Genomic DNA, 25,877 nt, shown 5'->3' with positions numbered 1-25,877 from the left:
GTCATATTTTAAGAAACAGTGATATAAAACATGGTGATTAAAAACAATAATCCAGAACATACTTAGTGTAAAATAAGTAGAAATTAAACAGGCAAAAGGAAAAATAAAAAGCATCTAATGCTTCTAGACATGATCACTATTAACATTTTGGTATCCAAGCTTTCATAATCTTTATGTGCATATGGAAATACACACATGCACATATATACTCATAATTCTTTTATAAAGAAATTTTTATAATAATAAAAATAGTTATAATGTTAGGCACTATTCAGTGCTTTATGCATTGTATCTCTTTTATCCTTAATGCCTTTTTGAGGAAGGTACCGTTATTTTCCAGATGAGGAAAAGGAAGCATAGAGTTTAAACAGTTTACCTAAGGTCTCACAGCTAGTGGGCAGCAGAGCTGCTTCTAATCTGTCCTCTTAATCACAATGCCATCCTGCCATCTCTTTCATAACTTGCTTCCTTCACTTAAATCATGAACTAGTCTTCACATCAACACATACTTAACATTTTAACGACTGCGTAATAAGAACGAACACTTAATAGAACTTTGAGTGCCAGACAGACCCTGATCTAAACATTAATTTAAGAATCTTCACAACAAACCTATGAAATAGGTACTACCACTACCCATTATATGGATCCTCATTTAACCAAGCCTCTACTATTGGCTATTTAGGTTGTTTTGCTATTATTAACAGCAGTGTAATGAATTTCCATGTAGGTGAACTTTGTGAAATAACATGATTATTTCTTTAGGATGAATTATTAGAAGTAAACTTGCTAAGACAAACGGTAAGAATATTTGAGGCTCTTAATGAATCCTACAAAATGTCTCCAAAAGAAAGCATCGGTTTTCACTCCTATCATAAGTATAGAAAAGCAGCTGCTTCCTTACTTTGACATCAACACTGAACATTTTGGCCAGTATCTTTAAATATATGTTTCTAAATTTTATAATATGAAACAGAAAATAACTTACACAAAATATTAAAATTATAAATATATTAATACTGAGAAATTTATGTACTCTAAGTATTAGAAGACAGTCGAGAAAATTTCTTACTCTGCACCATACCTACTAGCCAGCACTGTATCCCCTGAAATGGAAGTTTTAAAAATTTGGATGGGATCATTTGGAGTTCATCTGCAGTAACTTCTTCAATGTTTCCATAATCCACAAACTGTACTTGAACGTTTCCATTTGATAAGATTTCCTTGACTAAAGCACGATACCAATTACCATCACCTAGATTTAACACAAAATTTGTAACATGGAATATTTCCCTTCTATTAAGGTTTGAAATTTTTATCTTGAAAAAGACCATTCTTTGTCTAAAGTAGCTAATATATTTCTCTTACCAGACAACACCTTTAGTTTTTAATTCAGAAATCCCTAGAAGGAGGATTCTCAAAATTCATTCTTAGAATATCACCAAAGTTTTTATAGCATCACACTTTTACATCTACTATAAAGATTTCACTCATAACCTAACCAATAAGCAGAATATTAAGTGAAGTAAAGACTTAATAAACTTGATATTTGTCAAACTGGAAGACTTATAATATTCTCACCACTAATGAGATTGTTTCACTTGTTACTTGGTAAATAATAGAAAAAATAAACAGAAAAACATGCAATGAAATTAAGGTGTTTCATCAAACATATTTTCAAAATAAACATGCACAGGGTGACCAGAAGAAACAATGAATCTGCAGTGAACAGGTTTCCCACTCTCTAGCTTTTAATATTATCAGAAATTCTGGAAAGAAAAGCATTTGACAAAGTTAGGTAAGAATGTATCATTTGGAGGCTCCTTGTTACAAAGAGAGAAGAACAAAAAAAACCACGGTATTTTAAGCATTCACTTAATTTTGATTATGAAAAATATCCGCTTAAACATCAGGAAGAAAATACACTAAAAATGAGGTTTGAAAGTCAAGAAATAAAAGATTCTAATATAGTCAGTATTGTGCCAACTGCAACTTACCTACAAAAAAAGCACAACAAGGCTGCCCTACTTCTGCCTTAAAATTATTAGGCAACTTCTGCTGGCAATATTCTGCTACCAATTTGTTCAAGTCACTGAGTTTCTTTAGAGCTGAAAACACAATACACATAGTGTTTAATATTTTAAAAACATGCAGAGTAACAGATTTTCATTTAAAGTTGGAAAGTGTTTTGATCATAAAAACCCAGGCATATCCCCAAGCAACTATAAAGTACACCAAATACCTCTCCCTTCTCCTTATTAAGAAATTGGGCAAATAAGTCATTATTTAGTTAATACTCTCAGTAAACCCCATACCAACAATTTACTGGGCACAGAGCCATGATGATGGCATTGTTGTCAGTATGCTAGAGCATGAGCTTTGCATGTGGACCAGGAAACAGTGCACAAGAAAGGAAGTTACATATAAGCTGTCCTGAAGGAGTATATGTAATTACTAAATGGTTGGCACAGATAGTGTCTGCTAAGGACTTTCAGAGAGGTGAGCTCTGTGCACTAAAGGCTTCATAGAGAAATCTGAAGTATGACTTGTTTGCTAGAAAAGGAGAGGGTAATTCCAGAAAAAGAAACGGCTCTGAGGCAAAGTACCAAATTAAGCAGCCAAAAAAACACTTGCTGGGAGCAGTCTGGCAGAGAAGAGGAATGGAAAGGTGAATCACTGAAGAAGAACACCAGAGATGTGCTTGGAAAGATACAGACCGTGGAGAGCTTTAAAATTCCAAGTAAAGGGATCTGAACACTATAAAAGTAAAAGAAAAATATCTTTTAAATATGTGGCAAAGACCCATTCACAGAAATGGAAATTAAGTTGTATCGAGTTAGAATTGTCACCTTTCAGATTAGTCAAAATAAGAAAGTTTAAGGACACACTGCAGGAAATGGTGTGGGAGAGGGCACTTTCATACACTGATGGTGGAAATCAGCCTGGATGACCTCTTGAGGGCACTCTCTCAAGAGCCCAAGCACACATACCCTTTGACTTAATAACTATTGTACAATTCTAGGAATTTGTCTCAAGGATATAGTCTCAGAATAAAATCACAGATTACAAGAATTGTTTTTAGTGATAAATGCTTGTACACAGGAATCCTTTAACTGTAGCTGTACCTAGGTTAACTAAATTAGGGTAAACCCACCCAGAGGAATACCATGTAACCATGAAAAGGAATGAGGACGCACAGTGATGTGTACGTACCCTGGAACAGAAAAAGGCCATTACCAGAAATGGAAAAGACATCTAGCGAAACCCAGATAAAGTCTGGAGGTTAGTTCATAGACATTTACCAACGTGGGTCTCTTAAGTTGTAACAAATGTTAACATCTTACATAATTGTGGTACTATAGAGAAAACCAGGGGTATACAGGAACTCTCTGTACTATCTTGGCAACTTTTCTGTAAATCTAAAATTATTCCAAAATTAAAAGTATATTTTAAAAAGAACGGAGGAAATACTATGTGAACTGATATCCTAGACAGAGTGGGAGAAAAAGGCAAAGTGCAAATATTATTTATTTTACCATTTATGCCTACATAAAAAGGAATATATATATTCATACAAGCATATGTATAGAGCAACTTTGGAAAGATATTAACATTGAGAAAAGGAACTGGAAGGATATTTAGAAATCTGAGAAGAGGAACTGGGAAACTTAACTTTTCACTATATTCTCTTTTGTAACTTTAAAATTTGTACCATATGCTTGTACAATCACTTATGAAAATAAGTGGCAAATATTTTAAAATAGTAGCCTATCTACCAGATGATTCTGTATGAAGGGATGACAAATCTCACAAGTTGCGAGCCAGTCAGGAACTTAGTTATCTAGGGTAACATCCTTATTTGACAGAGAGAAAACCCAAAACTTAGAGAGGTTAAAATCAATGATGCTCACCAGAATGGCTCAAGGGAAAAACACGGAAAATACAAAGTGTTTGTGAGGATGTGGAGCAACTAGAATTCTCAAACCAACAACTGCCATGATCACTTTGGAAACTTTTTAGCATTCATTGATCAGAGCTGAAAACACACATACCCTTTAAGATTTGGCCACTAATTTCATTCCTAGGTACATGTTCAATGGAAATGCATGTGCGCTAAATCTGTATGAGAATATTCTTACCAACATTTTATAGCTCAGAACTAGAAATAACCCAAATGTCCAAGAGTAGAAAGGAACAGTAAATTGCAGTACATTCACACAACGGATCACTATGCAGCAACAAAAAACGAGCTACAGTCACACGTGAAAATGATGGTCCAAACTCACAAATGTGAAAAAAAAAAGCAACAAGGCACAGAAGAGTACATATTGTATGATTCCATTTATATAAAGTTCATAATGGGAAAAACTAATCTATGCTATTATTAGAAGGCACGATCATATTTACTTCTGAAAGAAAGAAGTGGCAGTGATTGTCAGCAGACATGAAGGAAACTTCCGGGTTACTGGTAACCAGAGGTTGGTTATACAAGGTTTTGACTTTGTAATAATTTGTTATGCTGCACTCGTATTTGTGCACTTATCTGTATGTATGTCATACGTCAATGAGATCAACAATTAAAATTTTTCAAAAATGAATTTAGGAGACATTCTGTGAAATCTAAGCTGGTTTAAACAGAGACTATTGAAAACAGAAAATAATGTCTTACAATGGAATAAAAGGCAACCAAGTAAAACCAAATCTTTCTTGAAAGTACAAATACCCACTTGGCCTTTACTGGAAAGAGAACAGTTTCACCACCCAATAACAAACTTATCTTGACCTATTATCTATGCCAGTGTACTGTAAAAAGAAATAAGTAAGAGTCAACTTACCATCCTCTTTAAGCACATGGCAGTAAAATTCTCCAGGACTATACATCACACAGACCACAACATCTACTGTCTGATCAACAGCAAGTTCAACCCACGTCCACTCCAACAGACTGATTTCTGCTTCTACACCCGAGGGAACTGTGAAAATAAATGGACGATTTGCAAAACAAATGGCCAGAGCAGGGAGTTGGAGGCAGGGCTGCTAGATAAAGAGTCTGCTTTTGAAGAACTGAATGTCCAATGACTTTCTTAGTGACTTTGCAGGAAAGTTAATTAGTATGAGAATTAACCATTACTACCTCACTGAATTCCAAATTCACATTTCTGATCGACCTTCAGCTGCCAGTGACCCAAACACACTCTTTAGATGAATGCTTGATTTAAAAGGACAAAAGGTACTCAACATCAATTCTTGTTTAAAGTATGAGAACCCATACATTCACAAAGCCACCTGAATTCCAGCACGGACATTATCTGGTGGACAATTTACTTACCACTGGCTTCTTTCATGTCACTGGGCTTAACTGTCACTACCCCCTTGTCCCCCACGGCAAAGCCTGCATCGATGAGCACTCTGGTGACACTGATGTGGGGCATCACAGACCTATCCATAAGTTCCACCAGGGAACTGTTTTCCAACTGGTCCACCACTTTCACTGTGATCATTTTGTTCTGTACAATTTTTCTCATCAGATAAATAGCTTCTGGAGTCCAAATTCCTAATGATGGCTTTACTCCTAACAAAGAATTTTTAAAAGAATGTTAAAATATTTCTTATTGCAAGCCTTTACAAATTCAGCTCCTAATTTCCACAAACTTAAGGACTCTATGACAAACAGTGGAACCAGAAAGTCCCATCTGAGAAGGATTTTCTAAACACGAAAATGAAGGCAAAATTATAAAGAAAAACTCTGTAAAACGCTTCTATATTTCTATGTAAACAAACCATCATAAATCCATTGATACGAAATGTCCAAAGAGGCAAATCTAGAAGACCGAAAGTAGATTAATGGTTGCCTAGGAAGCTAGGATTAACTATATATAAATGGGCACAAGAGATCTCAGGGGGGTAATGGAAATATTCCAAAACTGGATTATGGTGATGGCTGTACAACTCGGTAAATTACTAAAAATCACTGAATTGTATACCTAAAACACTGTTTTTTTTGGCTGTGCTGTGCGGCTTGCAGGATCTTAGTTCCCCAACCAGGGATCAAACCCACGTCCTTGGCAGTGAAAGAGCAGAGTCTTAACCACTGGACTGCCAGAGAATTCCCTAAAACAGTGACTTTTATGGTATATAAATATGTCAATAAGGTTGTTAAGAAAATCAAAAACAAAAGTATCAAACAATCCAGGAAGAAACACCGGTCACTAATACTGACGTCTGAAACATCTGTAGCGTTTACTGAAAGGGCACTTACAAATCAACAACCCCAAAGTTATACCAAGTCATTTCATAAAATTAAGAGCCAAGTAACTTATGAAAAAACATCCAGTCTCACTGGTAATGAAGCAAATTAAAATGATTTAGTTTTTAGCTTATCAAAATTGGCCAAGATGAAACAATACAGAAATATCTATTGGGCAGGACAAAAGTACCTTCAGTTTTTAAAATAAAAGACATTTTTCATTTTCACTTAAGACCTTTATTGAACAACATATTCACCCTTTTGTTCCACACCTTCTGTCATTTTTCAGGCAACTTCATAATTCCATCTTCCCAAAACTTTCTATCTTTTTGAGCAAAGAACTGTTCCAGGTACCTTTTACAGTCTTCCAGGGAATTGACATTTTTTCCATTAAGAGAATTTTGTAAATACCGAAATAAATGGAAATCTGAAGGTGCAATATCTGGTGAATACAGCAGATGAACCGGAACTTCCCAGGCAAGCTGTTAACAGTTTTTAACTGGTCATCAAAGAAACATGTGGTCTTGCGTATCCTGATGGAAGATTATGCGTTTTCCGTTGAGTAATTCTGGATGCTGTTCGTCGAGTGCTGCTTTCAATTGGTCTAACTGGCAGCAGTACTTGTTGGAATTAATCCTTTGGTTTTCCGGAAGGAGCTCCTGATACAGGACTCCCTTCCAATCCCACCACGTACACAACATCACCTTCTTTGGATGAAGACTGGCCTTTGGTGTGGTTAGTGGTGGTTCATTTCGCTTGCCCCATGATTTCTTCCGTTCCACATTATTGTACAGTATCCACTTTTCATCGCCCGTCACAATTTGTTTTAAAAACGGAACGTTTTCATTACGTTTCAGTAAAGAATTGAATGCGGAAATATGGTCAAGAAGGTTTTTTTCGCTTAACTTATGTGGAACCCAAACATCAAAGCGATTCACATAACCAAGCTGGTGCAAATGATTTTCAGCACTCAATTTGGGTATTTTGAGTATGTCAGCTCTCTCCCGCGTGGTATAACGTTGATTGTCCTCAATTATTGTTTTTTGATTTGACCGCTATCAACTTCAACTGGTCTACCCAACCGTGGAGCATCGTCCAGAGAGAAATCTCCAGCACGAAAGTTCACTAACCACTTTTGACACATTTAATCAGTCACAGCACCTTCTCCACAAATCTTTTTGTGCATTTCAGTTGCATTTTTACCTTTCTTGAAAGAATAAAGCATAATATGCCAAAAAAGTTGTTTTTCTTCCACCTTCAATATTAAAACGGCTACACAAAAATTCACCAATTTTGATGTCTTTTTTTAAATGCACGCTGATATGACAGCTGTCACATACAATCTAACAAAACTGTTTGCAGTGAAGTTAAAGAAAACTAAGTGCTACTAGAGCCATCTTACGGAAAAAACCAAACGAAGCTTTTGGCCCACCCAATATTTGGTACACCAATGTGTCAAGGAACTGACTCCCTACTACGTTTCTGGTAGGTGTGTAAACTAGTTCTACCTTTTCTAGGGGACAATCATAATGTGTATCACAAACATGAAAAGCATACCCACTGACACCTCCATTCCACCTAAGGTGGTATTTTTGCAAATGTAAGTGCGTTTTGCAACCTATCCCAAGGAACTAAAAAAATTAGTTTTTTTAAAAAGATCATTAATTTTTAATTGAAGTATATTTGATTTACAATACTGTATTAGTTTCAGGTGTACAATGCAGTGATTCAGTATTTTTATAGATTACAGATTATGCTCCACTTAAAGTTATTATAAAATACTGGTTATATTCCCTGTGCTGTACTATACATCCCTATAGCTTACTTATTTTATACACAGTAGTTTGTACCTCTTCCTAAGGATATGATCTTGGATAGGCTAAAAAATGTAGTTAAAAGAACACTGCTAGTAGCAGAATCTTGGAAATATCCTTCTGATAACTGGATACTAGTTAAATTATGGTGCATGTGAATGAAAAGTTGCAGAAGCTAATCTTTTACACTGGAAAGAAGCTCCTGCTCCTAGCGGGACATGTTACATATACAGTGATTTCTAAGCATATGATCGTTAATGTTCTTGCTTTCAAAAGCAGTTTCCCCCTAATTCATGCAATTGACAGGCTTCTGTGATATGTATTGATAATGCAGGATCTATAAATAACAAGAAAGAGTACTCAACTTCATAAACACAGGTACATTCAACTTCATTTTATTACAGATAGCAAAATAGTCATCTGTATTTCCTAAATGTTCCATTAAGGATTGTTTTTGTACTGAGGTAAGTTATAGCTAAACACATTCACTGATCTACTCACTAGTTTAATTTCAACTCTAATGCTCTTAACTTTAGGTTTCAATATTTTAAGAATACAGGAACTATAAAAATTACATACCTGCCAGCACACACTTAATAGCTTGCATTGGCAATTCCAACAACTTCGGAGTTATGGGGCAAAGTCTTGTCAAACTAAGGATTTCAAAGTTTCCATAGTCTACATATCCGACCAGTACAGATTCCTCAGAAGCATAAGCCAAAACAGAGGCACGGTACCACTGGTCATCCTCTAAAAATAGGAGAGACTCAATCTGAAATGATTTTCCAATGTAGATATAAACAAAAATTTTTCCTCCTCAATTTAGATGGTCATTTGTAGATTCTATTTTCATGTAACATCAAGCTTTACTGAACTATGCATGCTTATTCACCATTCCTACTTTTCCTTATCAGAAGCTTTCAACTCCTGAAATGTCACCTTTATTCATCCCTTTCTAGGTAACTCATGTTGTATGCTTGTCATTATTTATTTATTAAATGCTTAATCCCTCTAGTGGACAGTTAACTCATTAGGACAAGGGAACATGTCCTGGTCATGTGAGTGAATCCATTAGGTCTTGATCAATTTTAGAATACCTGGCAATATGAGTCAACCAGACTCCACTAACCAAGCCACAGATTTACCGGAGGCCTACCTGTCTCTCCCCTCCTGTGAGGCCACTGGTCCTCCCTTCAGCAGAGAACTGAACCCAGTCATCAGAGGGTCATCATCTGTGCAGCTACAGAGGCCGGGCCACAACAGCTATGTGCCTCCAGACACTCTTGCTGTTCCAAAGAAAACTGGCCAAGACATGACCCTGGGAGGTTCCACATTCCCACACTGATATAAACAAATGTCTGTATCAGTCTCCAGAACTAAAGGGCTGGTAAAATAAAAACCTCCATCACCCCCACCCCCACAGCATTTACAGATCCTCCTCCTCCCTTACACACTTGGATTCAGTATAATTGGATACACTTAAAAACATAATTGGTGCACTACTCAAACTTCAAATGCAGCCATCAATGCAAAACGAAGACTGGTTCATTTCTTGCTACTTAATTGTAAGTAAAAAATTCAATAATACTCTCTTTTCCTTACCAGAGAACTGAGCACAGCAGATATCACCAATGGTTGGATAAAAATCAGAGCGTGGAGACACTTGACTGCAGTACGCGGTAAGTGACGCCTGAAGTTCAGCGAGCTTATCTGTGGATACAGATCACATCTTAAACTAAAGAAATACAAGTCTACACGTTATCTGCATATCTGCATGCTGAGTCTCTTGATGTATGTTATATTGATAACACAAATCAAGATTTACTTACGCCCACTTTGTAGTCGTTGACAAAAGAAGTCTTCTGGAGTCTGAATGTGGGCGACCACACCGCAAAACTCATCACCTACACTCAAAGTCAACACTTTGGGGATTAGGCCACTTCTGTCTATAATAATTTTGTTTTCAGCTGTGATTTTCCTGACATCTTCAAGATCACCTTATCAAAAAGCAGAAATATAAGTCTTTTTGGTTTCATTAATCCAATTTTCCAGTTTCTCAGGCCTGTGCTCTTTCACACTTCTAGGCCTTAATACATACATGCTGGTCTTTTTTCCCAGAACATATTCCCAAATCTCCCAGCAACTTGAGTATTTCCTGCTCAGTATGATGTCACTGTGAAAGGCTTTCCTCCAAATCTGGGTCAGGTGCCCTTCCCAGGGCCCCCACTGCACTCTGCGATCCTGCCACCGTTTTATAATCTCTTCTCTATGTGGGCGTATACTGCCCACAGAATATGCTCCCTGAAGGCACCTCCACAGTGCCTTAGTGAAGCAGATACTGCTGGGGGGATTTTGTTCCTTCCACTGGACCCCTTTGCAGCATTTATTATTGCTGATGACTCCTTCCCAGAACATTTACTCTTCTGTTATTCTGGCAACATTTTCCCTGTTCTCTTTCCACCTCTCCCATCACAGCTTCTCCCTTGGTATTGTAAGCTCAGGTTCACTTCTCTCACTTTACACTCTCCCTAGGACAGCATCATCATTTACAATTTCAAGCGTGATAAATTTTAGACCAGTAAGTATTGAGTTTTCTCCTCCAGATGGCCAAAAAAACTCCTGAGAACTGTTCGGCAGAGCTGTCTCACCCAAGATTGATGTTTCAGGGATTTTATATAGGCAGTACTCTAGGAATACAGACAAGAGACAATAACTTCCTCAATAACTAAAATCACTACACCGTTCAATATTAATCTGTATACTCACTTGAATCCGCACTTTGCTTCTTAGAATTTTGTCCCTTGGGTTTCAAGCCATATCCCATTTCTATGAGCACATGGTCTAAGAATTTTCCTAAAAGTGATTAAGAGAACATATTTCCATTGAGATATTATACTAAGTATTAGAGGAAAAGAATAAATACAAAAGAAATGAATCAATCACATGATTTAAAAATTACACCAGCATATTTTTTACTAGTTCAGTTTCTATGTGTAAAATATAGTTTATTAATTTTCAGCTTTAAAAATTGAGTCAAGGGGCTTCCCTGGTGGTGCAGTGGTTAAGAATCTGCCTGCCAATGCAGGGGACACGGGTTCGCGCCCTGGTCCAGAAAGATCCCACATGCCGCGGAGCAACTAAGCCTGTGCACCACAACTACTGAGCATGTACTCTAGAGCCCACAAGCCACAACTACTGAGCCCGTGTGCCACAACTACTGAAGCCCGCGCACCTAGAGCCTGTGCTCTGCAACAAGAAGCCACCGCAATGAGAAGCCCATGCACCGCCACAAAGAGTAGCCCCCACTCGCTGCAACTAGAGGAAGCCCACCTGCAGCAACAAAGACCCAATGCAGCCAAAAATAAATAAAAATAAATTTATTAGAAAAAATTGAGTCAAAATCCCCATCATCGCTTAACAAAAAATTTAATAAAAATATTTCACTTAAAAATTACGAATAACATGGAAGATTTAGTTACCACCTCACTGGCATGCTTAGAATGACCACCATTTATAAGAAAAAATAAATTTAAGACATAAGACTACTTCATCTCAGACATAAAGTATGGCTGAATCAAGTGTCAACCAGCAGCCACATAAACTTCAAGTTCCCTCAAACAGTATCCAAAAGCTCAAGTCACAACATGGAACATACATAGCAAAGAAACAAAACACAGAGATTTTATACTCAATTTCACAACAGGATTAACTGAATTTTCTACCAAGTAATCAACCAATGATGGGTCTCAAGCAACAGAAGAGTAATAATACCTTGGAAACCAAGAGGCAATTATAAGCACACTGTCAGAAGTCACTTTTTAAACATGTACAAAGCCATAAAGGAAGAACAGGATTCCAAACTGCTTCCATTTCCACAACTTAAATACTATGTGCTTATGGGCTTAATGCTAACCAAATACAGTTCTGTGAAGGTTGTTCAAAGAAAAAGCACTGATGGTAAGGATGGACAAATTCACAGAAAAATTCCTGAATTTTCCCAGTAAATGAGTAGAAATCAGGGATATTATAATGGCTGTATTAAAAAGATACTAGAGTTTTCCCACAATAAGTCTAGATCTAGCCTTTTAATGTACCAAATTCTATAAACTTGTGCCTTGTCTTTGATAAACTGCCAACTGCAAGAGCAGAGCCAAGGCCATATTTCCCGTCACAATCTGAATGACTCCAGAGTGGGGCTTACTTGGTCTCACTTCATGTTTCTATTTCTTCTCTGAGTAACAGGTGGGCACTAAATAACATATTAAGTGCTCCATTTAAAAAGAAAGATTCAGGGCTTCCCTGGTGGCGCAGTGGCTGAGAATCTGCCTGCCAACGCAGGGGACACGGGTTCGAGCCCTGGTCTGGGAGGATCCCACATGCTGCGGAGCAATGGGGCCCGCGAGCCACAATTACTGAGCCTGCAGGTCTGGAGCCTGTGCTCTGCAACAAGAGAGGCCGCGACAGTGAGAGGCCCGCACACAGCGATGAAGAGTGGCCCCCACTCACCACAACTAGAGAAAGCCCGCGCACAGAAACGAAGACCAACACAGTCATAAATAAATAAATAAAATTAAAAAAAAAAAAAAAGAAAGATTCAGATCTTACCTGAACTTGTCAGCATAACATCCACAGCAAAGGAAATCACTTCTTTTGAGATGTCCACAATCTTTAGAGAGCAGTACTGCTGCATTAACAGTGATTTAATAGTTTTGATACAATCATTGCTCCAATTCCCCTCTGCTGGGATAACATTGGCTACAAAGCATTTTATGGCCTGAAAGATTTTACACAAGTTACTAAAAATTAGTATTTGAAAGTGACTTTTTTCTAATTAATTATGCAAAGATTTTTTTAAAGACAATGTATTTCATGCTGAATATTCATCAAAGATCTTCAAGTACTAATCTGATAAACAATTTTATGAATAATTATTTGTCTCTCTTGATATTCTATCCACAATGCTTTTCCTTTTGGGACTTTAAGCTTGAGAAATCAATCAAAGGATGGTTATTATCCTTCAATTACACATAAATTCAAGTTGCTTCCAAATAATGTAATAAATATAAAAATGATTGTTTTTAAAGAGCAGATTGATAAGATGTCCCTAAAAATGCTAAGTTTCCTACCTGAGGCAGTACTTAACTAAGTAATGCCTAATAAAATGGAGCCAAGAAAGTCCATGATTGTTTCTCTACATAGTAAAAGATACACCAATAGGTCCTTTCTTATAATAACCATGGCAACAAACACGCAAATATTATGTCCATCAAAACATTAAAAACAGCTCCTTTGGGATGCTATTAGGAATTCAAAAAGTAAAAGAGACTTACACAAGGAGGAAACAAGTCAATTTTTCTGTTTAGTTGGTGAATTCTGTTTACTGGAATTATTTCTTCATTTCCATAATCAATATATAAGACTTGTGCCTTCTTCTGCAGCACATCAACATCTTGTATTATTACTCTGTTCCAGGTCTGAAAGTGAAATATAACGGTATTCTGCTTCTAAACAGCATTTCACAATCTTAGGTTTAAAAACTCTCAATCTACAGAACATGCAAAGGAAAAGTTACTGTTCTGTTCTGAGATACTCTATTAACAAGTTACCTTAATTTCCTAAGAATCTGGCTCAGAAATCCCCAAATCTGTCCATTTTAGATGCTTTAATATACACAACAATTCCCAGGCTATTCTAGCCCAGCGGACTCTGTGACACACTAATGCCTCAGCTACACAAATAAACACAAGCTCTAGGACTAGCAATCACTCTGTACCCAGCAACTGAGGAGCCTACATGCAGAGCTGGAGTGGCCTCAGGCAGGGAGGAAGTAAGCAAACAGACGTGGACTCCTGACTGAGGAAGAGAAACAGCAGTGTGACCAGAGTCTCACCTCAAGCCATCTAATGCATCATTAAAAGCTCTGGTGTCAAGCTGATAGGACCAAAGTAAATTAAAATATCTTGTTAAATATTTCATTAGGGGTTACCTGATCGACAGTGTACTTGGCAACACAAACTTCCCCCTTTACAGGAATATAATCTTCTTCATGTGCCTTATTTGCATATGTTTCCTTTAAGCTCGCAGACAGTTGGTTCATGTATTCTAAAACTTCTGAAGAATGTAACTGCACATAAAAGTCACCTGGGTGTTTGAATTCAGTAACTATACCCTTTCAAAGACAAAAAAGTTGCAGTAACTCACTGAGAACAAAGCAAATGTTAATTTTGTAAAGCTTTATAACAAGATACAAAAAGTACTGTAGACAAGTTTTTGCAATCTTTATCAATTTCAGTTGTATTTTGGAGCTGTCTTATAAACTCAAACACAGGAAACAAGGAAATAAAAATCTACAGTTCTTTGGATCTCTGTCTATGGAAATTAAACAACAAATACCTTTATTTCCATGCTTTTCCTGAGTTGTAGGCTTCTCAAATCAGAAAACATTATTTTATCAGCACAAATGGCTATTTCTTTAGTAACTCCAAGAGGACAGTCACTCTGGTTTGAAAAAACACATTAAGTGAGTTACTTACAAGCACATGTTTAAATGATACCATGGCCGGACTTCCCTGGTGGCACAGTGGTTAAGAATCCACCTGCCAATGCAGGGGACACAGGTTTGATCCCTGGTCTGGGAAGATCCCACCTGCTGCAGAGCAACTAAGCCTGTGGGCCACAACTACTGAGACTGCGCTCTAGAGCCTGTGAGCCACAACTACTGAGCCCGTGCATCTAGAGCCCATGCTCTGCAACAAGAGAAGCCAGTGCAATGAGAAGCCCGTGCACCGCAACCAAGAGTAGCCCACAATCGCTGCAACTAGAGAAAGCCCACGTGTAGCAACGAAAAGCCAATGCAGTCAAAAATAAATAAATTAAAGATAACATAAAATAAAATAAATGATACCATGGCCACTATCTGCTAGAACCGAGGTCAAAACAGCCTGACTCCCAGGTTTGAATGAGGGTGTAGAGAAATAACATACGTCTTCTAGAGTCACTAAAACGTACCGTCCATAGGCAGTGTGCATAGCACTGGGATCACCCAAGAATCAGGCCATGATGGTGATGGCAATGTTGAGTTTATTTTTTAAAAAAGGGGGTGGGGAGGGTAGTGTTTTAAGTTTTCACTTGTTAACATTTTTATAGGAATGGATTTTTTTTTTTAAAGTAGAAGCTAGGACCAGCTAGAGAAAGCTAAAATTTACCTATAAAATATGAGTTGGACATCACTGATACTTTCCAGATTGCAAATGATTTACCCCATACAGTTATCTACATGGAAGAAAGGTATTAACAGGAAAAAGTGCTCCTTAGATAACAGGGCCCTATTAGAATCCAGTACACAAAGCTAGAGAGCATGTGCACGCAGGGGCTACAAAGAGACAACTTTCTCAGTAGTCCACCTACAGCGAGACGCGGCCAACTCAAGTCCCTTTCGGAAAAAGCTGGGCATAAACAGTTCTCATAGACCCCCAACGCTCACCAAATCTATCACTAGGGTGTACAGATTTATTCAACAGGAATAAACAAACACTGGTGAAATGGAGAAATAAGTCATAAATATTTTATTTAGCTTAGGTCCTCTTATTTCAAAATAAAGGGAGTCATTAAAAATTCACTCTAAAGGCAAAGAGAAAGTAAGTATATCATACCTCTTTTTTCACTTCCATGTTCTTTGTTTCAAAAGGTGATTTATTATCTTCAAGTTTGTGGAAACTGAAATAAAGCAACCAATTATAATGCTTACAGCACAGAACCAATTAAAAGTAAGGGCCACAATAATGTTAAATTCTCAACAAAATCCACAAAGAGCAAAACAGCTTCTTCCAGAAAGAATCACAGTAGTAACAAAGTAAAACAACCCCATGCCGGCTATGCAAGGGTCTGCCCTGTGCACAGGTGTGCTTCTTCCAAAAGCCACCTAATGAAAGGGAGATAGCCACAATCTCCAAGCCTCAGTTTCCCTATCTGCAAAATGGAGAAAATACCTACATTACTTAAAACAGAGTTTGGGGGATCAAAAATTGTAGTGCTGTTCACTTCAGATTTGTATACTTTATGTTATACTTAAATAAAAAAGTAAAAAGCAGCAACTTTTACATAGTTATGGCCTGCTTACCTGATTTGATCCTTATACTACCAAAAAAAAAAAAAAATCACACTTACTTCTGCTGAACAGGTTTGCACACGATGCTGTGGGCTGCCCAGTCCCTTCTCTGGCATGCAACAGAGCAGTAGTACGTCTGCTTGCACTGTGAGCACCTCAGCGGCCCTACAGAACACAGCCCATGACACCACCAGTGTTTTATTGCAAATATTTGTTGGCAGGAACAAGACCGTTTCAAAGACGTCATTCTATTAATCGTATCAAGGAGAATATGTGAAGAGGATTATGCTGTTTATGATTAGGTGTTAAAACTGAATTTATAGGGCTTCCCTGGTGGCGCAGTGGTTGAGAGTCCGCCTGCCACTGCAGGGGACACAGGTTCGTGCCCCGGTCCGGGAGGATCCCACATGCCGCGGAGCGGCTGGGCCCGTGAGCCATGGCCGCTGAGCCTGCACATCCGGAGCCTGTGCTCCGCAACGGGAGAGGCCACAACAGTGAGAGGCCCGCGTACCGCAAAAAACAAAAAACAAAACAAAAAAACCACAGGGAGATACCACTACACATCCATGAGAAGGGCTAAAATTAAAAGGACTGAAAACACCAAATGTTGACAAAGATGTGGAGCAACCAGAACTCACTCCCAGTGGGAATACAAAATGGGACAACTACTTTGGAAAACGGTTTGGCTTTTTCTTATAAAGTTAAGCATACACTTACCTTTTGACTCAGCAATACTACCCCTAGGTTTGTACCCAAAAGAAACGAGAACATACGTCCACACAAAGACTTATGCAAAAATGTGTAGAGAGCTCTATTCATAATAGCCAAAAGCTGGACACAAGCGAAATGTCCAACAGAACAGATATACACATTGTGATATCATGTAATGAAATGCTACTCAGCAACGAACAAAAAAATTAATGTACATGCAAAAACATGGATTAAACTCAGAAATATTTTCTGAACAGGAAAAGCTTCCCACAGAGTCTATATTGTATGATTCCATTTACAAGAAATTCTGTAACTGGTAAAATTAATTTATGGTGAAACAACAACAGTGGTTGCCTCTGGGGGGTATAGTGACTGGGAAGGGACATGAGGGAACATTCTGAGAAGATGGAAGTATTCTTCATCTTGATTGGGCTATGAGTTTGTGCCTTTCAGTGCAAGTATGTTTTATCTCAAAAAAAGTATAAAAAAATATCAAGTAAAGAAGCATGGGGCTTCCCTGGTGGCTCAGTGGTTGAGAGTCTGCCTGCCGATGCAGGGGACACGGGCTCGTGCCCTGGTCCAGGAAGATCCCACATGCTGCGGAGCAGCTAGGCCCGTGAGCCATGGCTGCTGAGCCTGCGCATCCGGAGCCTGTGCTCCGCAACGGGAGAGGCCACAACAGTGAGAGGCCCGTGTACTGCAAAAAAAAAAAAAAAGCATGAACGAACAAGAATGGTAGGATGTTGGCAGCTGTTGAAGCTGGGAAATGGGTATATGATTTATATATACTCTTCTGTTTATATTTAATGTTTTACATAATAAAAATATTTTTCAAATGTGTAAAGGAATAATCCAACAGGCATCTGAGAGCAATATGCTTACCAAACAGACCGCAGCAATGGCAAGTTGTCGACTGAAGAGGAGGTCCTAATGAGCTGAAGAGTGCTGAATCATTTATGGACAAGGAACTCTCAACCAACTTGTGTACTTTTTTTGATTTTGCAGGAGACACATTATTGCTAGTCTTCTATTAAGAAAAGAGAATAGCAGTATTAAAACTTGGTAATAATGTTTTGTTTGTTAAATATTAGATTTGGGATTTCCTCTGCCGAGAAGACAAGATAGATGTACTTTCCCTTACTCCTACCATTAAGTACAACTAAAAACCTTGGACTTATATATAAAATAAACATACAGTGACACTGAAGGAAGGCAGCAGACAGGCTAGGAACTTGGCACCCAGAGAAGGACATGGCAGTGAGTCCCCAGAGTTTTTATTCTCCCTCATATATCCCAGATGCGGTGCTGGAGAAGTCAGAAACACCCAAAGGCACAGACGATAAAAGCCCGAACAAAAAGCCTCCTCGCTTGCTCTCTCTAGCCAAAAGACCAGGAAAGGTATGGCCCAGCCAGACAGAAAAACTTTATCAGTAACTGCTCTACTCCAGACAGTTGCCGCAGAAAAAAACTGTGGCCCCATCCCACCAGCAAAGGTAGACTGGGGAGCCTAGACCTCCACCTTCACCAGGCTACAGTGAGGTGCCCCTCTCTCCCACTTGGGTGATATCAGAGAAGGCCAACAGAGTAGGGAGCCAGCACTTCATCCTCGTGGGGTCTCCCTGTGGAGACTGCATGGGGAGCATGGACTTCTGCCTGGCAGTAAAGAGTGTCCCCCATGCCCCCCAACTACCAGTACCATTGGGGTGGTGTTAAGAGGAAACCTAGTGGACAGTCAGGATTTTCCACCACCATTCAATAGTAATGAGTGGAGTGTCTCCAAACCCTTCCACCTCCAATCCTCCCTCCACCTCGTGTTAAGTAGAGAGGATATGGGGGGGGGGGAGCAGTAAGGATGCTAGGAAGCTGAACTCCCACCCTTGTCCAGCCAAGAACATCCTGGGCCATAGAACAAACTTCAACCAATTTAAAAGAATTTAAATCATCCAGACGGTGTTATTCAACCACAATGGACTTACACTAGAAATCAGTAACAGAATGAGAACAGATAATCTCCAAACATTTGGAAACTAGACAATACACTTCTAAATAATGCATGAGTCAAAGAGGATGTCTCAGGGAAATGTTTTAAAAATACACTGAACTAAAAGAAAATAAAATTACAACATATCAAATTTGTGGGACACGAAGTATCACCAAGACAGAAATTTATAGCTCTAAAGTCACATACTAGAAAAGAGGTAAAGTCTCAAATTAATAATGTAAGTTCTCATCTCAAGAACCTAAACAATAAGAACAAAATATGCCCAAAGCAAGCAGAGGAAGGAAACGATAAAGATAAAAGCAGAAATCAATGTAATTAAAAATAAAAACTTGGAGGAAAAAAATCAGTGAAACAAGACCTGGTCCTTTGAAAAGATGAACAAAATTGATAAATCTCTAGCAAGACTAACAATGAAGAAATCAGAGGCAGAAATTACCGATATCAGGAATGAAATAAGGGATATATTACTACAGACCATGAAGATATAAAAATGATAATGGAATACTTCGAACAACTCTATGTAGACTTCACAATGTAAGCAAAATGGACCAATTCCTGAAAAATCACAAATTATCACAATATGAAATAGATAATTTGAATAGCCTTATAAATATTAAGGAAACTGAATCATAATTTTAAAACTCCCCCAAAAATAAATCCCCAAGCCCATATGGTTTTTACCACCGGAGAATACTACCAAATGTTTAAAGAAGAATTATTTAACACCAACTCTATACAATCTCTATTCCAGAAAACTAATATTACCTTGATACCCAAACTATACAAAGACAATAAAAAAGAGAAAATCACAGACCAAGCTCTCTCATGAAAATGGATGTAAAAAATCCTCATCGAAACAATATCAGATATAATTCAGCAACATATAAAAAATAATTATACACCATGACCAACTGGGGCTTATTCCAGGGATGCAAGACTGGTTAAATTAAAAAAATATATATCAATGCAATCCACCAAACTAACAGGCTAAAGGAGGAAAAAAATCACAACAATATCAATGGATGAAGAAAAAGCATCTTAAAAATTTCAATACCTATTCATGATATAAACTCTCAGAAAAGTAGGAAGAGAAAACTTCATCAACTTGATAAAGATCATCTGCAAAAATTCTATAGCTAACATTATACTCAACAGTGAAAAGACTCAGTGCTTTCCCCCTAGGTTTGGAAACAAATATGTCCACTGTCACCACTCTTAACATAATGCTAGAAGTTCTAGTCAGTGCAATAAAGCAAGAAAGGGAAATTAAAACCATATATTTTAAAAAGGAAGAAATAAAACTGTCTTTTATTGGCAGATGATATAATTGTCTATGTAGAAAATTGCAAGCAGTCTACAAAAAAATTCCTAGAATAAGTGACTCCTGGAAGGTCACAGGATGCAAGAAAAACATGTGAAATCAACCATATTTTTATATATTAGCAATGAACGTGAGGACACATGAAATAAAATATATAACAGCATTTACAATCACTCAAAAAACAATACTTAGGTGTAAATCTAACAAAACGTGCACAGCTGGTAAGCTGCAAACCACAAAGTGAAAGAAATAAAAGAATATCTAAATAAATTGGGAGACAGATTGTGTTAATTGGAAGATTCACCACAGCAAAGATGTCAACAATTTTCAAATTGATATACAGGCTTAATACAATTCCTATCAAAATTCCATTAAGATTTTTTGTAGATACAAACAAGATTGTTCTAAAATGTATACTGGAAAGGAAGGAAACTAGATTAAATGATTTTGAAAAAAGAAACGGAAAGTGGGAGGCATCACTGTACCCAACTTCAAGACTTGACCATCATAGCTCCAGTACTGTGTGGTATTGGTGGAGGGAAAGACCCATAGATCAGTGGAAAAGAAAAGAGAATCCAGAATAGACCCACACAAATTAGCCCAGCTAATTTCCGACAAAAGTGCAAAAGCAATTCAGTGGAGGAAAGATAACATTTTCAACAAATGGTGCTGCAGCAATTGGACATCCCTAGCCAAAAAACAATTAACCTCAACCTAAGTCTCACAACTTATAATTAACTCAAAATGGACCACAAATTTAAATATAAAACTACAAACTTTGGGGGGAAAAAAACCCCAAAACTTTCTGCATCTATAGCAGCAAAAAGTTCTTAGACTTGACACCAAAAGTATAATCCATAAAAGGAAAAATTGACCAGGACCTAGCTAAAAACTTTTGCTCTGCTAAACATCTTGTTAAGAGAATAAAAAGACAAGCTGGAAACTGGGAGAAAATATTTGTAAATCACATATTTGACAAAGCACTAGAATCTGTAATATATAATATATAAAGAACTTGCAAAACTTGGCAGTAAAAAAATAAACAATCCAAATTAGAAAATGGACAAAGACATGGAGAACATCTCACCAAAAAGGATACACAGATGGCAAATAAGCACATGAAAAGATGTTTATCATTAGCCATTAGTCAAACAAAACCACAATGAGCTATCACTACACAAATGTGACAAAAGGGAAACTAAAAATACTAACACCACCAAATGCTGGTGAGGATGCTGGGTGCAGAGAATCTGGATCACTCATACATTCTCAATGGGAATATATAATGGTATAGCCACTCTGGAAAACACTTTGGCAGCTTCTTAAAAAACTAAATATGCAACTACTATATGACCCAAAAATGCACTCCTGGGCATTTATCCTAGAGCAAAAACAAAAATTAAAAACTCATGTTCACATAAAACCTTACACATGAATGTTTACAGCAGTTTTAGTTATAATAGCCAGAAACTGGGAACAATCCAGATGTATTTCAATGGGAGAATGTTTAAATAAGCCACAGAATACTACTCAGCAATAAAAAGCATTGAACTACTGATACATAGAGCAATCTAGGTGAATCTCCAGAGAATTACGCTGAATGAAAAAAATCCAACCCCAAAACGTACATACTCTATGATTTCATTTATATAACATCCTTGAAATGACAACATTTTGGAAATATGGATTAGATTAATGGTTGCCAGGGGTTAAGAAGGGGGTAGGGGCAGGAGGGAAGTGGATGTGACCATAAAAAGGTGCAGAAGGGATCCTTCGAGTGATGGAAATGTTCTGTATCTTGTCTGTATTATGTCAATAGCCTGACTGTAATATTACACTATAGCTCTTCAGCTTATTACCACAGGAAACAACTGGGTAAAAGCTACAAAGAATCTCTATGATTTCTTCCAACTGTAGGTCAATCTATAATTACCTAAATAGAAAAAGTTGAATTTTATTTTTAAAAAGATACTAGGCTAGAGATAAGACAGTCTGACCTTGAACAATACCTGCAAATTGAGTAATTCTTCATTAACACAATATAAAAAACATGTTTAGAATTTTTTATCCAAAAACACAAAATAGAAAAAAAATAAATAACTTACACTATTTACTTCTTTGGGTGGTGAATTATTTCCAACATTTAATGGTGACACAGAGTTACCTGGGATATAAAACATAATGCCTAATAAAAGTCAAATATTACTTTATTCCTGAAAATGTACAGTAACATAATTAGGTAACATTCAGATAATAAAGCTATACCATAATAACCTTAAAGCTACACTATAAATAAGTAACATCCTACTTTTCCTAATGAAAAAAAAGGATTTGTTTGAAATTTCCTTGACTACTATATACCTCACTGTGAACTTTTCTCCATTCACGAAGGCAACAAGTTACCAAGCTTTTTGAACTCCAGACTCTATACCCTTAGAAATTACTGAGGACCTCAAAGAGCTTTTGTTTACATAGCTTGTAACTATCAATATTTAGCATTATTAGAAATTAAAACTAAGTATTAGAAATTTCAAATACTAGTAGTTGAAATTAAAACTAAACATTTAAATATATTTACTTAAAAAAAATAAATGCATTACATGTTGACATGGTTTTTTAAAAACTATTTTCCAAAGCAAAAAAGAAAACATTGTGTGAAGAGTGGCACTGTTTGACATTTTTGCATATCTCTTTAATGTTTGGCTTAACCAATGATAGTTGGATTCTCATATCTGCTTTTGAATCCAATTTGTTATGATATGTTGCCTTAACTGTGAAGTAAATCTGGCCTCACACACATACATGGCTGCAAATAGGAGTTGTATTTTATGGCCTTCTCAGGTAACTGTGGATATTCTCCTTTAATTCACACCAAAACTCAAGTGGTAGTTTAAGGGTCAGCTGCAATGTGGAATCTAAAACCGTTATCAATACACTTTTCATACTGTTATATTAGAATCCATTGATTTATCTTGCACTTAAAATGGATTTTTACCCATGCAGGACTACAGAGCATCATGCATTGGTCTTCAGGAAAATAGAGAAACTCCTGAGTTATGCAGATCTTCCAAATGTTGACACATTTCATAAGACAGTACCGAAAAACCTTATGTGTTAATATCACCATGCATCTCACCAGAAAAGTCTTTTAAGTATTGGGAAGCTGTCAAGCTCAGAGTGGCAGATACACATTTCCTGAAATTCTCATTTTTGCTTGAAAGCTTGCACTTTATCATTAGCAACAAAATACTGTCAGCTGTTTTATTTGACGTGACAGGCTCACTTTGTCCATTTTTGAGAAAATGACTGCCAGATATCTAAGCCCGAATGACCACAGTGTGTCATTCTTTTCAATTAAAAATGACGTTCCAAGAAAAAAAGTTTCCATTCAGCTCACAACTCAATCACACACATGCTTTTCATACTTCAGTAAGCAGCAAAAGTTAGGAGCAATTCCCATTTTGTTAAACAAAACACTAAAAATACCTGTACACAAGGCTCAAGACTTATTAATAAATTTGTACTGCTTTATCAAGGGCATTCTTAAGTAAAACTGACACTTCTGGGATGTTTTGTCTTAACTGCAAGGGCATGAAAATGAAAAACAATGACCACTAGCCCAAGCTGGTACCTCTGCTAAAGGCAAGTTAACAAGGTGCCACAGTCTACTCACCTTTGCTTTTGCACCACCAGCATAAAGTCAGCACAGTGAAAAAGAGCAAATAATGTTTTAATATTATTAGGAAAATAGTTGTGACTCCAGAGCCCCAAGGGCCATACTCTGAGAACTACATCACCATAATATTAAAAGATCACATCTCATACACATTCACAGAGGCTAATTCCACCAGGCCCCAGTCTCCTTAAAAAGCAGATTTTTAGAATTAAGACTAAAGGAATGATTTAAAAAATCAAATGAAACAAGTTAATGTCTTAGACATACCTTTGTGAGCTATTACATGCATAAAATCTGCATAGTATTTTTAGAATATGGCCAATCTTTAGAACATCCATAAAAAGCCAGAGTGTTTGCTTTCTACATTCCCAGTATGTCTCTGGATTGGGGCAGGTGGGGAGGAGGGAGGCTTGTCTGTAGACACTTTCTCCTCAGGAATCCTTCTGTGATTAATGTAGCCAAAGGTAGCTACTTGGCATCTGGTTTTTCCTTCTAAATTAATATGTATATGCAAATCCTGTAAGTTAGCCATTTGGCTGTTCTGTTAATAGCACACTGGTGTATAGTTAACACATACTTTCGATAAGTCGAAGAAACCATCAGAATCAAGTAGTATTAAGCCTACAGGTTTTACTCACCTGTTGGCAGCATCGTCCTGTCTCCTTTGGATCCAGCCACTTCTCCACTGATGCCATTAGAGTTTGAAGATACTGAATTGTCTTCCTGACTAGCCAGATACTGTTTGGTTTGCTCACAAAGCAAAAAATTTTTCTTTTTATTTCCATTCTCTGGGCTTTTCAACCTGAAATTAGGATGGTTAGGATGTCCTCCGATACTTCTTAAAGACTCATGTGGTGGAAGCTTGCTTTCATTTTTCTCAAAATTAAATGGCTCTGTCATTTTACAGCTAGATGCCTCCAAATTATTTCTTGACATCATATTAAGCGGCAATTTAACATTCACAGAAGTCTAAGGGAAGAAATGTATTTAAAAGGCAACTTTTAATTCCAAAAGTAGAAGCACTGCAGGGCCAGGTGATTTCTCTTTATGTAACAGCTCTTTCTCATCAATGATTCCAAAGCAGATGTAACTGTAACCATGATGTCAAAGCCTGTTCTACAGGCACAAGAAAAGAACGATTCTTTAAGTACAAACTCCAAGTTTAACAGAGTTCGACAACGGGCAAATCAAGAGACATCAAAAGAGTTATCTCTGGATTCGACACCATTCCTTACTTTAAAAAGCTTCTGGAAACAACATGAATAGAAAAGGACCATCAAGTTTTAAACGAAGTATTTCCGACCTAAAGCCTACAACTTAATGGTGAAATACAATAGAGGGTAGTGTTTAGATCAGGTCATCCCCTACCTGTCTAGCCTCTCAGAATCCCTCTATCCTCCCCTACTTGTTGCTCTGCTATGTCTTTGACTATGCTGAACCAGGTCCTCAGAATGCCCTCACTCTCTCATCCACCTGGTCAACCCTTTCCTTCCTAGTCATCCTTCACAATTTGCCTCAGCTGATTCCGGTTTGGTCTGTTTTCCCCAAGTCCTCTGTTTCATAATGTCCAGCTGGGCTTCCATAAATTGTAACTTGTATCTACTGCTTTTAAGGACTTATCTGTGTGTGCCCTTCACTGAAAATAAGGTACACATACTGTTGCAAAGCGCTTCTGAGAAACCTCTAATCAGACATTATGTGGGCTTGTTGTTTCCCTATTACTCCTTGAAAATACTAAGTGTTTGCGCAGAGGAAGTAATATAAGTAAACAACTCTTATTTTTAAGTAGTGACCTATCGCTTTGTCTTTAGCCTGAAGACAAAACTTCTGCCTATCTTCCCCAAACTGCTCAGGAAAAAAAAAGGCAACAGCTGAAACTGGTATGAGTAATAGCTAAATATTATTTGACCTTATTTTAAATAGAAGATAAAGAGCAGAAAAATCCTCCCTCGTGGTGTCCTAAAACTTCTATCTCTGCTCTAAATCAGGCCCAGCCTAA

The 25,877-nt window shown here is 37.3% G+C and overlaps 1 protein-coding gene across 1 annotated transcript in view; it reads right to left on the bottom strand.

Annotated features, from left to right (window-relative positions):
• Nucleotides 1–24,847, bottom strand: part of TDRD1 (tudor domain containing 1) — a 36,899-nt gene extending 12,052 nt beyond the window's left edge. The window contains exons 1-18 of the mRNA XM_089898203.1: nt 24,517–24,847; nt 22,308–22,366; nt 17,762–17,906; nt 16,228–16,333; nt 15,714–15,777; nt 14,455–14,559; nt 14,048–14,230; nt 13,392–13,535; nt 12,667–12,835; nt 10,828–10,914; nt 9,891–10,058; nt 9,664–9,771; nt 8,641–8,811; nt 5,330–5,572; nt 5,132–5,134; nt 4,836–4,973; nt 1,998–2,108; nt 1,085–1,255 (exon numbers count right to left, since the gene is read on the bottom strand). Coding sequence (XP_089754329.1) covers nt 1,085–1,255; nt 1,998–2,108; nt 4,836–4,973; nt 5,132–5,134; nt 5,330–5,572; nt 8,641–8,811; nt 9,664–9,771; nt 9,891–10,058; nt 10,828–10,914; nt 12,667–12,835; nt 13,392–13,535; nt 14,048–14,230; nt 14,455–14,559; nt 15,714–15,777; nt 16,228–16,333; nt 17,762–17,906; nt 22,308–22,366; nt 24,517–24,817 — 2,476 coding nt within the window. The 5' untranslated portion in view covers nt 24,818–24,847. The remainder of the gene's footprint in view (nt 1–1,084; nt 1,256–1,997; nt 2,109–4,835; nt 4,974–5,131; nt 5,135–5,329; nt 5,573–8,640; nt 8,812–9,663; nt 9,772–9,890; nt 10,059–10,827; nt 10,915–12,666; nt 12,836–13,391; nt 13,536–14,047; nt 14,231–14,454; nt 14,560–15,713; nt 15,778–16,227; nt 16,334–17,761; nt 17,907–22,307; nt 22,367–24,516) is intronic.
• Nucleotides 24,848–25,877: the final 1,030 nt, after the last annotated feature.

The sequence above is a fragment of the Delphinapterus leucas genome, chromosome 16 (assembly GCF_059928025.1).
Source record: "Delphinapterus leucas isolate spDelLeu-1000000601 "Yukka" chromosome 16, BTC_Dleu_Yukka2, whole genome shotgun sequence".
NCBI lineage: Eukaryota > Metazoa > Chordata > Mammalia > Artiodactyla > Monodontidae > Delphinapterus > Delphinapterus leucas.
This window is presented reverse-complemented; position numbering and strand designations above follow the sequence as displayed.